This window comes from Patella vulgata, chromosome 2 (genome assembly GCF_932274485.2).
Source record: "Patella vulgata chromosome 2, xgPatVulg1.2, whole genome shotgun sequence".
Taxonomy (NCBI): domain Eukaryota; kingdom Metazoa; phylum Mollusca; class Gastropoda; family Patellidae; genus Patella; species Patella vulgata.
The window spans coordinates 48,337,299-48,352,062 of record NC_065880.2 but is presented as its reverse complement, the minus strand read 5'-3'; the positions used below and the strand labels follow the sequence as shown (position 1 = coordinate 48,352,062).

At 34.8% G+C, this 14,764-nt stretch overlaps 1 protein-coding gene across 2 annotated transcripts in view; it reads right to left on the bottom strand.

Annotated features, from left to right (window-relative positions):
* Window positions 1-610: 610 nt before the first annotated feature.
* Window positions 611-14,764, bottom strand: part of LOC126811921 (PR domain zinc finger protein 4) — a 40,891-nt gene continuing 26,737 nt past the window's right edge. The window contains exons 13-14 of one of the 2 annotated variants that reach the window (XM_050537982.2): window positions 3,422-3,524; window positions 611-1,747 (exon numbers count right to left, since the gene is read on the bottom strand). In XM_050537982.2, coding sequence (XP_050393939.1) covers window positions 1,348-1,747; window positions 3,422-3,524 — 503 coding nt within the window. In that variant the 3' untranslated portion in view covers window positions 611-1,347. Of the gene's footprint in view, window positions 1,748-3,421; window positions 3,525-11,096; window positions 14,198-14,764 lie in introns of those variants that run through there. The other variant, XM_050537980.2, reaches the window with a different exon arrangement.

Sequence of the window (14,764 nt, the reverse complement as noted above, 5' to 3'; positions counted from 1 at the left end):
TGTTTGAGGTCATGAGACGAAGATTCCTATTGATTTTCAACGATTTCCGATAATTACTGCCAAAGTTATGGCCCTTAAGTTATCATCCGATTGACTTCAGATTGATACACAGAGTTTAAGATCTTGAGACGAACAAGTATATTGATTTTCAATGAATTTTTATGACTTGAACAGTTAAATCCATGATATTAAAAGCTTTGCATACAAAACGTTAGCATGGGGCAGAACTTTATAAAAACCAAACAAATTCTAATAGTTTTCTGATAATTACTTCGTGAGTTGTTGCTCTTAATCAGATTTTAGTGTATTATAAATGTTTCATTACCGAAAAAAGTAAAAATATGCGACAACCCTTGTTGACTGCCCGGACGATTTAGTTGCTGTGGGCGTATGTTTCGTTGCCTGGCAACCTATCTTTTTACAATTGTTAACGATAATCTGCAATAGCACAATTTACCCAAATCTACCCAAATCCACCATTATTTCAACTCAAACTGTCCATCAAAATGCAATTTCCAAACTTACGGTTCTTTGGTGGGTGCGAAAACAGGCGAGTATTCAGTCTCTCTCAATTTGATAAAAGAAAAACAATGAAGTATTACTAAATATATACAAATTTTCAATAATGTTTTATTGTCAAGTTTAAACAAAATAAAAGACAACTAAAATGAAATGAAATTTAAGGTAAAAAAGAAAAATGGTCTCAGCAATCGCGGATCAATTATATATAACAAAAGACTACTAGCAGTGTTAGGTTGTTATTGTCCGAAACAGGTATTGTTTCTGTAAGTGTTCTTATTTTTTTTTGGGTGGGGGGGGGGAATTAGTCAGATTGTGCAACCAAAACTGTATATGGTGCAAACATTCTGCCAACGTTGATGTAGTTGGCTGTTGTGGATATATTTATTAAATATAAATTGGGTCATTTTTGACAAACTGGAAAGGTGTTTTACCGTAAAACACATTTCCAGTTTGTCAAAAATGATGTAGTTGGCTGTCGTGGATATAATTATTAAATATAAATTGGGTCATTTTTGACAAACTGGAAATGTGTTTTACGGATGGGACAAAAAACTGAAGTAGTCTGACAGTATATACTGGGTCTTATAATGAACTCAGGATACATGTCTATTGCAGTTACTGCAATTTCAAAACTTTTCCTGTCAAACATTGTCACTGAAAATAATGGGCCATAACTCTTATCGTTTTTAAGCAGTCGGAATCAGCCCACAAAACACCCCTTCGAAACAGGATGTGTTTATCTCCTAATCTACTGTATTTGCTTGTATTACAGAATAGAAATGGGTATTAAAATTGATACAACTGAGGATAGATTACATTTAATATTTATTTCTCACTTGTGTTAATTTCTTGTTTTATAGAAGGCAAAGATTCTGTTGATTCATAAAGATCATTTTCAAGTATCTCCATATCATAATGTTCTTGATTTGGTACAACCCATTTCGTAATGTTCAATCTCCTGTTCTTTGAATCTGGTATTACATCCTGGTTGACATATATTATATCGGATACACTTGCATTGTCAATAGAAGAACCTGCTTGTTTATTTGAATCCCCTTTATTTTCATGTACTGAACTGATTGACAGTTGCTGGCATACAGTTTGAGGGGCTTCCACTTGATGGTAGAAAGGACTATCATTTACATCATGTTTTGTATTAAAACAACAGGCTACTTTGTCAATAAGAAAACAGTTTAAAAACTTGCTTTTCAATTTTCTTATTTCCCTAAAAAAAAAATAATAAAATAACATGTTTTAAAGGGACAATAACACTCTTGCTGGCTTGACAGCTCCAGAAAATAAATAATAGCCTTATTCTAAGTTATAGATGTTTAAGTGTCCTACCTATTGTGTAAATTATCCATTACACCCTATTTTACTTGTCCAGAGGGTTCGAAAATATTTTTAAATCCAAGTCACATTTGAAAAGGTTTACGTTAGGCTTTTCAAATCATTTAGTTGAATTTTTCCAGTTTTTTAAATTAGGTGTGTTAAGATGAAATTTGTATCACCAATTAATTGGAATATTGTAAAATAGTAAAATTTGTTGACCAAAATAAAGATTGGGACATATTATTCAGTTACAACAAGAGTGGTATTGAGCCTTTAAGAAAGGGACTATAAAAATGTGAGATTGAGGCATATGACTTAGATGAAAGTGAATTATTGAAATAAATATTGTCGTCGCCCCTGTCCGTCCACAATTGTTTGTGAACAGTCTACAGGTCACAATTTTTATTTGATTTCAATGAAACATGAAATATAGGTTTATCACCCTAAGATCTCGGTTCCTTTTGATATTGGCATGTATCGGACTGTAACTTCATGGATTATGGCCCCTGATTGTACGAAAAATCACAATTTTTATCTGATTTTGTTGAAGCTAGAAATTAAGTTTATAACCCAAAGATCTCGGTTCCTTTCGATATTCGCGTATATCGGACCGTAACTTCCTGAATTATGGCCCCTGATAGTACGAAAAATCACGTTTTTAGCTTGTGGACCCTATAGAGGTCATAATTTTTATCCAATTTAAAAAATCGTATATTATTATAACACCGTTACACCCTAAGGACGGCTGAGTTCGAATTACGTGAAAATCGGCCCAAAACTGACAGATAAATTAGCCGCCCTTCGTTCTCAAATAGCGTAAAAATATGGTATATCAAGGTTGTGGACCCTATAGAGGTCACAAGTTTTATCAGAATTTGTTGAAACTTGAATTGTAAGTTTATAACCCAAAGATCTTGGTTTCTTTTGATATTCGCGCATATCGGACCGTAACTTCCTAAATTATGGCCCCTGATTGTACGAAAAATAGTGTTTTTAGCTTGTGGACCCTATAGAGGTCATAATTTTTATCCGATTTAAAAATACATATTATATCACCGTTACACCCTAAGGACGGCTGAGTTTGAATTTCGTGAAAATCGTCCCAAAACTGACAGACAAAATGGCCGCCCTCCGTTCTCAAATGGCGTAAAAATATGGTATATCAAGGTTGTGGACTCTATATTTATTCCACCAAAAGCTTTGTCCTGCATCCCAAAATGTTAACAATGAGATAATTAAGAGATTCGTGAATATTTTGAATTTTGATAATAGCTCCATCTTGAGCATAAATAAGCAATCCCACAGTGAACTTTGTTCTCTACAAAACCATATTTGCATGTCCCCTGAGGATAGAGAAACTTGCATTTTGTGGGTTTCAATTTTGGATGATTTTAAAATCAGAAAGCTAGTTTATATTATGTGACATTACCATGGCTATAAAATCTTTTTATTTTGTCGGCTTTCACACTGAAGTTTGGTAGGACCAAGCCTATATTTAATACGGAATTAGAAATTATGAAACTGATGAGGACAGGTTAGAGCTAATAAACCATGTGTAATATCTCACCTGGAGCAGCAGAACAGAATCATTGTTACTGTACTAAACACAAGCGCCAATATCCCACATACTGCACCAGTATATATCAACCCTTCTTCACATTTTATATCATCTGAAAACAAAAAACCAATCCCAATATAACATAAATCTATACATTATTTTCCTCTGAATCCTTGAAGCAATAGATAAGAATCAGTCTGGTCTTCTCCATACACTAAAAAAATTAGTGCCCCAAAAAGCAAAAAATACCAAAATATGTACTAAGTGTGTTTATTAGAAGGGTGCGTTTTCCTGGGCATTTTTGATGGTCTGAGGGTGGATCGGTAGAATAAAAAAAATATATTCCCTCTACCCAAACATTTTGCCTCCTGTTGCTTAGTGTACTAGAAAATGTGACCCCTTTTTGAACCTACCCTAATCCTTCGCAAAATTCTGCACTTCAGTAAAAAAAAAACCCCAACAGTATTACAGATTTTGAATTCTGTTAAAGCCTTGATTTATTTGCTTATGTGGCTGAATGCTCTAACATGCCCGCTTTGGATCATAAGGTCTGTCATTGAGTTTATTGAAATAAAATTGAACCATTTATGTTAGTCTGGAAATGATCTAATTTGTGTCGAGTAGACTTAAACCCCATTTCTCTCTGTGTGGTTGCTCTTGGACCGCTGTAACCAGTTTTCCTTCGAGCCTCCAAACCAACTGAGTCATGTGACTTGCAGTGGAACCCTTAAGAACTAGAAACCAGGTCCTGTCTGACGCATATCAGACAGTAACTTCTGGGATGATGGCCCCTGATTGTACGAAAAATCACATTTTTAGCTTGTGGACCCTCCAGAGGTCACAAATAGTATAATAAGCATATAATACCAAGGTTTTGGCTTCTATAGATGTCACAATTTTTATCCGATTTTGAATATATGTTTATATCCAAAAGACGTCGGTTCCTTTTGATATTGACCATGTCAGACCATAACATCCAGGCCTATGGCCCCAGATTGTACAAAAAATCTCTGTCCATCAGTTGCAAAATGTGTGCGACCGCTAGTATAAAGTTCTAGAAACAATTGCATTATACTACATAGTACATACCATAATACAGATTGTTAAATGTTTGTTACCTTGATTTACAATGTGACTGGTTGTACTACTGCTGTTAGATTCAGAAGCCATATTGTAAGTTGTTGAAGGTGTGCTTGTATTATCTCTGGTACTATTAACTGTAGTTTCATATGTTGTCCCATTGTTAGGACCTATTTTTATACAAAAATTAATTCACTTTTTAGCCCTAATCAAACAGGTCCGCAATGGATGTTACATACAATATTCATTGTTGAACCACCTTTTCATAGGTTCTCCCTGCGACTATCCTCATAACTAGATGTGTGCATGCATACTTCATTAAAGATACATTCCCATAAAAGTATTCATAGGGTAGTCATTTCCAATAAAAGTATTGCATTCTTGATATATATGGAAAGTAGAGACACTCAATTCCCTGGAACACACCCATGGAAAAAATTGGGAGTGACATAAAGAGTGCTTCTATGTGTTGATCTAATGGTTGTGAGAACATTGAGAGACTTAAACAGCCAGTATGCGATTAACCAGCGGAAAAATGATTATGCAGAGGATATAGAATAATAACAATCTAGTAAGTAAAAATGTTATGGCTCTGTAAAGAAAGGGCAGGGCTGGGTTTGTGTTACCTTAAAGCAAATTTCAGTCAAGTAAACTTCTGCTATTGAATCTGTTTATTCAAAAAGATTATTTAGGAATTTTGTATGGTTGGTGCTTAACAAGATTTTTAAAACACAGGTATTGGGTTCTGTGGGGTGTGGAAGGGACAGTTGAAAACTAAATACAAAGCATTTGTGAGGGCAATTCAAGCCCACTTTGAAATATAAAATTTAATATTATACTTACTAACAGGATTCATATTAAGAGAAATCCATACAGTAAACAAGTAGATTAAACAGTAACCACGGTTCATCTTGAATCATTAAGTTATTTTGAAATATGACCGAACTACCTTAATCTGCTGTCATAAAAAGAATGCAGAGTAAAATATTTTACAGATTGGATTTAAATGAGATTCACTTTAAGAAACATAACTCTTTTATGTAAATGTAGGAGGAAATTGTATGCTGATGTGTGGAGATACTATTCATCATACATTTAAACATTAGAATTTTCAAGGAAGAAATAGGGTTTAATGAAATAAGGAAAAAAGCAGGTTATTTAAGCCCTGCTCACACCAAACTAGTTCTCACTACGTTCTGGAAAATGTTGCCTATCGGGCTCAAACTATGTGTGAACATATTAACAACTGTTTACGATCTGCTTATGAAGTTCATTGACGGGAAGGTGCTCTAGAACTTTAAGTCTGGTCAAAATTTCCCTCTTCCTGCAATTAGACACAGTGACATTCAATCCAACTAGTCGGTAACACTTTCTACATTGTTCTAAAAGCTCCCAGTAGGTTCTCGGTAAGTTCTACTCGTTTGGGTAGTGTCTGTAGTTCTCATGCACTTTTAATACTCTTCAAAAAAAGTAGGGGATATTGAAATGCAAATACCTATGCAGATTGCAATATGATAAATAGTCATGGACATTTGGCATGCTTTGAAAGTATGTTCACAGATGAAGAACTTATTGCCCAAACAGAACCACTGAGCTGCACATGCAACACGCAATAGCGCCATACACGTGGGAGGGGTTCATTGTCAAATTTGACACTTCAAGGAAGGGTTGATGAAAACTGCCGCGTGCTGGTTTATCTATCCATGTTTGCTTTCCTATCGGTGCTTGCATAAGATTTACTGTTTAGTGTATCTTTGCTTTAGTGTGTTACGTTTAATTTGATACAGAGACGTGTTCCTCAACGTCAACGGACAACACTGCAAGAATTGGCCATGGCACTGCAAGAGGAGTGGGTCAGATTGCCCCAAATCGTGATTGGAAGGTTGATTAGGAGCATGCCACGACGAATTGCTGAATGTCGGAGGATTGGTGGAGCAATTACTCATTATTAAGACAAAAATCAAAAACGTCCAATTTCCCTTTTGGCGGTGTATCTCTTTGCGAGTGAAATGGGGCCGTCAGATAAGCCGCCCATAAGCAATTTGATGCTTTGGAACACGATAACTTTATTTCTAATTAAGTGAGAGTGATGAAACTTGGTGTATAGTTTCATTACATCAATACCTTGACTAAGTTCGATAATGAGTATTTTCTGCTCAGGGTAAGCAGAGCGATAAGCAATTTGATTGGCCGAGACTTTGGAACACAATAACTCTCCTCCTAATTGAGGTAGAATGTTCAAAATTGGTGTAGGTGTTTATTAGGTCAATCCTTGATGGAGGTCGAAGATGAGCTTTTCATGCGTAGGGTAAGCAGAGATAAGCAATTTGATTGGTTGATACTTTGGGACATGATAACTTTAGCTCTAATTTAGTGAGAGTGAGGACACTTGGTGTATAATTTTACCACATCAATACCTTGACTAAGTTCGATAATGAGCACTTTCTGCTCAAGGTAAGCAGGGCAATAAGCAATTTGATTGACCGAGACTTTGGAACGCAGTAACTCTCCTCTAATTGAGGTATTATATACTTTCACACTATTTGCCACTATTTTTTTTTCTCCATCACTTCATGATGGCGGCCAATTCCAAGATAGCTGCCATTTTTGGCGGGAAAATGGGATAATGTGCATATTTTGATTAAGACATTTACAACATTGTAAAATGATCACATGTTTACATATTAGCATATTCCCAAGATGGCGACCATTTTTGGTGGGGAAAATGGGACGATGAGCAGATTTTAATTAAAGGACAATATTGGTGCCAGTCATTATCACATATGTGATAGAGCTGGTTAAACACATTCCAAATATAATTTTAACACAGAGATCATTGCTACGATAGCTGAGTAATACAGGTTTCCTGAATTGGAAGTGACGAACGCCAAAGGAAAACACGAGTCATCCCTCTATATAACTGACTGATGTGACAAGTGATAATAAATACACGGCCGAATTTCTGCTCACTAATAATTCCTTCGAAGACCAAAAGTTGTTATATGGGACTGTAAGAGGATACCTGACAATTTTTCTGTTTTTCTTTCGTGTTCTCTTATCTAGTGGCAGTCAATTCTTTAGAAATATGCTAAATATGTGAACATGCGATCATTTTACACAGTTGTAAACCACAGGAATGGAATCTGCGTCCCGAAAACATATTGAGAACAAAGATGACTACTTAATCAATATCAGAACATCGTCTTCATAGGTGAACATGCCATAACTTTATATAGCTGTAACTGGCAGAAATGGAATCTGTTTCCATGAAAACATATATGTTGACATCAAACACTACTACTTAATATTAGCATAGTCCCATTTTCCCGCCAAAAATGGCAGTCATCTTGGAAATATGCAAAATAGGTGAACATGTGATAATTTTACACAGCTGTAATTGGCAGAAATGGAATCTGTGCCCCTGAAAACATATATATTGACACCGAACACTACAGATTAATCAAAATCAGCCCATCGTCCGATTTTCCCGCCAAAAAACATCTATGGCAAGGTTTGGGGGCATTTGTGTGGAACATTTCACCACAAGAGTTCCACAAGATACTGTGTTTCTGAAAATAAATACATTCCACAAGACTTTCGACTTAGAATAATATTCATAGAGTGTTTTTCACCACAAGAGTACCACAAGATTTTGGACTTAGAAAAAAAAATCAATTTTTTCAAAAATTTCTTCTCATACCTCCCTATGTACATGTGTGGTACCACATTCCACAAAATTTCGACTTAGAATAATTTTGATAGATTGTTTTGGGTCTGTGGTGTTTTTTACCACAAGAGTTCCACAAAAAACAATTTTTTCAAAAATTTCTTCTCAGACACCCCTCTGGGCCTGTGTGGTATTACATTCCACAAAATTTTCAACTTACAATAATTTGGATAGAGTGTTTTGGGTCTGTGGTGTTTTTCACCAAAATCTTGTGGAATGTGGTACCACACAGGCATATAGGGAGGTCTGAGAAGAAGAGAGAAGAAATTTTTGGAAAAAAAAAAAAGATTTATTTTTCTAAGTTCAATATCTTGTGGAACTCTTGTGGTGAAAAACACCACAGATTAATATATTTTGTAGAATATATTTTCCCCACATCTTACAAGATGGTAGGATAAACTATTATTGTTCCAGCGAAATAAAAAGAAAATGTTTCATAAATATTTCCTTGTCCACTTTTCCAAATGCCCCCAAACCTTGCCATGTCTACCAAAAAATGTTCGCCATCTTGAAAATATATTTAGGAAGTGATGGAAAAAAATCTAAAATATAGTCATGACCCCTGCCAATATTAATACAGTGCCAAATCACAGTTGATATGCCGATATGTGAAAATAAACAAAAAATAAGTTGGAATATTATCGCAACATGGCTACTCTTCAAAAGATGTCCTCCCATACTATGAAGACCTACTATTGTTTGTTTTGTTTTTTTGTCATTAAACTTCAAAACCTTCAAAATAAAGTCCATCCCATGATTTCTACCCGAACTATTTACCAAACTGAATCGGACTAAACATTTTCCAGAACGTAGCGACAACTGGTTTGGTGTGATGGGAGTTTGATCACCACAGCTGGAAGTGTTGAACGTGAAGAGGAATGGAAAGTGTGTGCGTGAAATAGCTTTATTTAACGTTGGCTTCCACATCATGTAAACGTATTTGGTCCAATTTGGAGCTCTGTTGCCTAATGAAATTATTACGCAGTTAGCTATTAGTTGTTAATCAGACTGTTGACCAGTCATAATTTGGAACAGAAATTTGCTTCCTTTACAGCAGTTGTTAAGTGGGATTAGCTCTGATCAAACGAAACACTGCATGGGTGGTCGGGTTACAAACTAGTTAGAATTAATTGCGGACTTATTGGGAACGGGGTAGAACTAGTTACGAACGGGTTTAAACCTCCTACAGACTGCTTGGAAATGGCAAATTTACTTGATCTGAACTTGATATAAACTGACTGTGGAAGGGGTACAGACAAGCTAGACGTATTGGGGACTGTTTATGAACGCACTAGGATCGTATTATATACATTATTTACAGATTGTACCCCGACTACAACCCATCTAGAACGGGGTAAAAAGTTTAGCATGTTTGGTGTGATGGGGCCTTAGGTGTAGTTGGATTTGTTTACAATTAAAAAGAAAAGGCATGCACTTTCCTATGTATTACTCTTTTGAATTGAAAATCATTTGTATTTGAGTAACAAGGAACCTAATAATTATAACATTTTAAAGTGTTTATAAATGTAAGAATACTTCAGAGGATTTCAATATTATATACAAAACTGCTACAGAAAAAATATTGTTTCTATTAATAGCTACTAGACCAACAAAAGTAACCAAAATTGAATACATTTTCATGTCTGATACCTTTTCTTTCATTTTTTATGAAAAACTATTTCATAAATTTATGTTGGTTTTATATGTGTTAACTCATAACCAGAAAGGTAAAGTAGAGCCATGAAATGAAATGGGGTTTAATCCCTACTTCTCTTCACAAAACCTGGCTAATAAGGACACGCATACACCATGCTTTGAGGGACAGCAATATTTCTACCTTCTCTTCATCAAACTGTCAAAGGTTCTTTTATGTGTTTTATGTGCACACCTATGTGTACCTGATTGAATCTTACTTTATCCCATGTTATAAACCTATAACCAGAATAACTTGCGGTCTGAAAGTCGGGGGCGACTTTGGATATATACAGGTGAATTTGGGGTTATTCTTCTGAAAGTTTTTCTTTAAACCTGTAACAGGTTATTTTTCCAAGGTAGGTTTTTATTTTCCTTAGGAAAACATGATATCAGGTTTTTCTTACTGGAATTCTGGGATATTCTCATTGTACGTACATGTAAACATAGACGGTTTATAAGCAAGTCCTCGACTTTGATTATGCTGGGGAAGAAAGACTTCAGAAAAAAAAACCCTTGACAGAAAAACCTCGGCCTGCTGGTCTCGGTTTTTCGTTTTCTCAGGTTATTTTCTTCAGTCATTCTTTCCCCAGCATAACCTCAGTCTCGTGCTTTATCCTACACAGAATAATTAGATGATTATTTCCTTACCATATAGTTAATCCACAGGTAACCATGCCTATATCCTTTTTAGTTTTAGATATGCCCACATTTTACTGTCGAGCCCAGTTTTCACGGAGATAGAGATAAATGGGGTTTAACACTTGTTACTAGCTAGGTCATTTTGGGACTAACACATGGTTCAATTTTATATCAATAATTCTTTTGCTTGTAGGCGTACTTAGCTGTGGGAGGAAACCGGAGGACTCAGAAAAAACCAACGAGGTTGAGGTTGGACAGGCGACTACTTCTTGTCACATACTCCTACTAGGTTTCCCCCCATCGGTGAAAAATCATAAATATGCCCCCTACACCAACATGTCACAAACTGTTTTAATCAGCTGCACGTTTTAGTCAACTTTGCCATGTTTTTTGCTAAAAAAATAATCTCCAGAAAACGTCCACAAAAAAATTGTGTCTCTCGGCAAAACTTTTGTTTCACTACCCCAATTTAAAACATTCTGTATCCACCCCTGTCATCTAACATGACTCAATGAGTGTGATTACAACAAGCATGTTTTTGTAGTTTTTAACAGAATTTAATCCAAAAAAAAAAAATTACAACCATTATGACACAAAATTAATAGTAAAAAAACCTGAAAGCTTTTTAACACAATATATGAATTCGTGCATTATTTAAATAATGCAGGCGATAAAATAACAATCTTTCAGCATATATCACAAACAAACATATGGATAATCTTACTTGTATAATTATTGTTTAAAGTAGCTAAGTCTCTAATTCAATATCATCCAAAATCTTCAACATTGAAAACACGATTTATTTGTCGGTTTAAATCAACATTAATGTTGTGATCTTACCGGGAAAAGATGGCCTTCTGATATCCAATATTTAAGACAAAATAAACAATTTACAATTGGTACACGAATTCGTGTACCATAATCCGTTTCAGCACTATGTGTAATAAGGGACTCGAAAAACGAGGCTAGGCATATTCCACAAGTCATGTCAAACAGTGACGCTATGCTATCAGCGTAGACTGGAATAGCCAGAGGCTAGAGATTGAAATTCGATTGAGAATACTGGCTATGTCCCCGAACCTAACTGATTAAAAATTACTGTAAAAACAGAAACAATTGAATGTACAGTAGAATCTGTATGAGCAGCCACTCCTATTCAGCGACATCTCCTTTTAAGCGGTCACGATAAATTCCCCCCGTAGAAATTCTGTTGTTTTATCTCTTTATTCAACGGTCACTCCTCTAACGCGGCCAGCGGTCACTATTTTACTAATAAATTCAACAAAACATCGCCCATTCAACGGCCATTGTTGAATGATAGCATCTTGTCGTTCTTTGTAACACCCCCGCTAATCCCGTGAGTAGTAGTTAATTAACTGGACCCCCACTGATCAGGTAAAAAGAAATGTAAACATAACAATCAACCCGGGATTATCTGTTAATTAATCTTTTGTTTTATTAAACGACTAATCTGATCATTGTTTTCACGCGTAACGACACATTATTTGATACTGATTGAATAAAATAAAAGTACCAAGTTTTGTCACGATCATCTAGTATCTCTCTTAGCGCCTCCTATAATATTACATACAGAGTTACACCCCCTGTAAATAGGTGATAAAATTAGCGATGTTTTTTGTTCATGTGCTTTTTTGATAAAATAAAATGTATTCATCGATTTTCTTCACAAAAATGGAAAAATATTATCGAATGCATCACAATGGCAGACAGTAGTATCGAAGGTTGGTACAAAATGACAAGTTTACAGAAGTTATGTCCGAGATTTGAGTAAAGAATTTTCGTCCGGCGCAAGATTCAACGACGGCCAAATTTACCGCTTCCAATGCATCCAAGCGTAATATTTAATTTATGTCGGCACAAAAAGCAACGAGATTTATTAAGAGGCCACTCCCGTTAAGTTATGTCCGAGATTTGAGTAAAGAATTTTTGTTCGGCGCAAGATTCAGCGACAGCCAAATTGACCGCTTCCAATGCATCCAAGCGTAATATTTAATTTATGTCGGCACAAAAAGCAACGAGATTTTATTAAGAGGCCACTCCCGTTAAGCGGTCAGTTGTGAAAATTCCCTTGGGTGGCTGCTTAATGCAGATTCTACTGTAAATCAATTTATATTCATTCATATTACATTATTGTATGCGTTGCGACCCATTTGTGTCAATTTCTAGGTCCCAAATATTAGCGACTTAGCTCCTTTAACTTTATATTGATGTTTGGTGGTTTGCCTATTAAATATGTAAATCAAATTCTTGGTAAGCTCATGTTTTGAGATTTTTTAACAATAAATCAACACATTAACACAGGGTACAATTTTATGGGTACACAGTTACTCTTGTTCAGGAGCTTATGACAAACTTAGACATTGATTCCCATACTTTCGTTCTATTTCAGTGCTTATCCATTTTTTTCACAGTCTAATTATGTGTATAGATTTTACACATCTTGGTTTTCAGTACTTATCAAGTTTTACAGTCTAATGATATATTTCACATTTCTTGATTTTCAGTTTATTGAATTAATATATTTACGTATTCCCTGGGCCAGTTTTTTTATAGTCTAATAAGGGTTTTATCTTTCATGATTTTCAGTTTATTGAATTAATATATTTACGGTTTCCCTCGTCCAGTTTTACAGTCTAATAATAGGTTTTATCTATAGCTCAGGTTAATTGGTTTCCCGTTAATAGTGTTAATATTTTTGCATATTCTGTATAAATTTGCCTACTTACTACTATTCACATACCTGTATCATTTGCTTGATAAAGACGAGAGTATCCTCGTCATAACGTCGCTTAGTATCAAACTCAGTAATTGTATATCCATAAAATTGTACCCTGTGTTTATATGTTCAATTAGTAAATGCCAATCAAAGAAAATAAATCAACACATACTTCTCAGACCCCTAGCATAATATCTGTTAATGATAATAAAAAATACCACTGTTTTCTAGACAGACAAAAAAAAAAAAAAAAAAAAAAAATGACCTACAACCCATAAAAAACAGACCTCTGATAGCCTCAAAAGAATAAATAGAGATTCCAAACTTTAATAAATGAAAGAGATCTGGACAAAGGATGAAATATTGGGAGTCTGGTAATATCACAATTATACTGTTGTTTGATTTAAATCATGGTGTGTGTCACCTGCTAACTGAACAGTAGAATACATTTCACTATTACCAGTGGTACATGTTGATAGTGTATTATTTACCATAGAATTTATTCTGTTTCGACTATTATATAGTTCTTCTTCCGCATTTAATTGCATGACCATGTCTGCCATTTTAGTTCTTTTACAAGTTTTAATATGTCTCTGAAGATGATAGTTTGTGTAGAAACTTTTTTGACATGATGGGCAGGAATAATTCCTCTCGTTGGTGTGTATTTTCATGTGTTTTTTGTAGTTTTGTAGTTTATAGAATATTTTATTACACTGAGCACATTGAAAGACCTTTTCGTGTGTGTGATTGTATTGATGTTGTTTCATGTCAGAAACCCGAGCAAACTTTTTATCACAATGAGGACAGTCGACACTCTTCTCTTTAGTGTGAGTTAATATATGTGATGTTAGATGAGCCTTTTGACGAAAACTTTTCTTGCATAAATCACAGGTGAACTTTTTCACACCTTAAAAGACAATCAATACATATCAATTATCAACATTATCAATACCTAAAAGTTATTTGATCGAATTTGGAATATGGTTTGGAAAGCAAAGTGTAAATAATTCATAAATTGTGACCTGTTCTGGCTAAATGAGTTGGAAAGCGCAAAGTCTAATTTTGAGCTATAGACAAAACAAGTGAAAATATTGATTTTGGTCGAAATTGAGATTTTCACAAAAATGAGTCTATAAATATACTATCTATCAACTTAAACATGCATTATGCAAGAGCAAAATCTGCTTATTACAAGTCTTTCTTTAGGCATGAAATGTTATCTAAATTATCAATTAGACATTAATTAACTTATCCAGACCATAATAAACTCTCGATGTCAAGGCCCTCCTTCGATGTAGGCTGGATTAGATTCATATATGCCGCTAACGGCCAAAGATAATTAAATCAGAAAAAGTGGATAATCGAGACTATGCTGTTTATATTAATGATTTTAGTAATGATAACCGAGACTATGCAAAAATTTCACTGGCTTCTTTCTCGGCTCATAGTGGATCAATTTGACTGAAATTTTCAG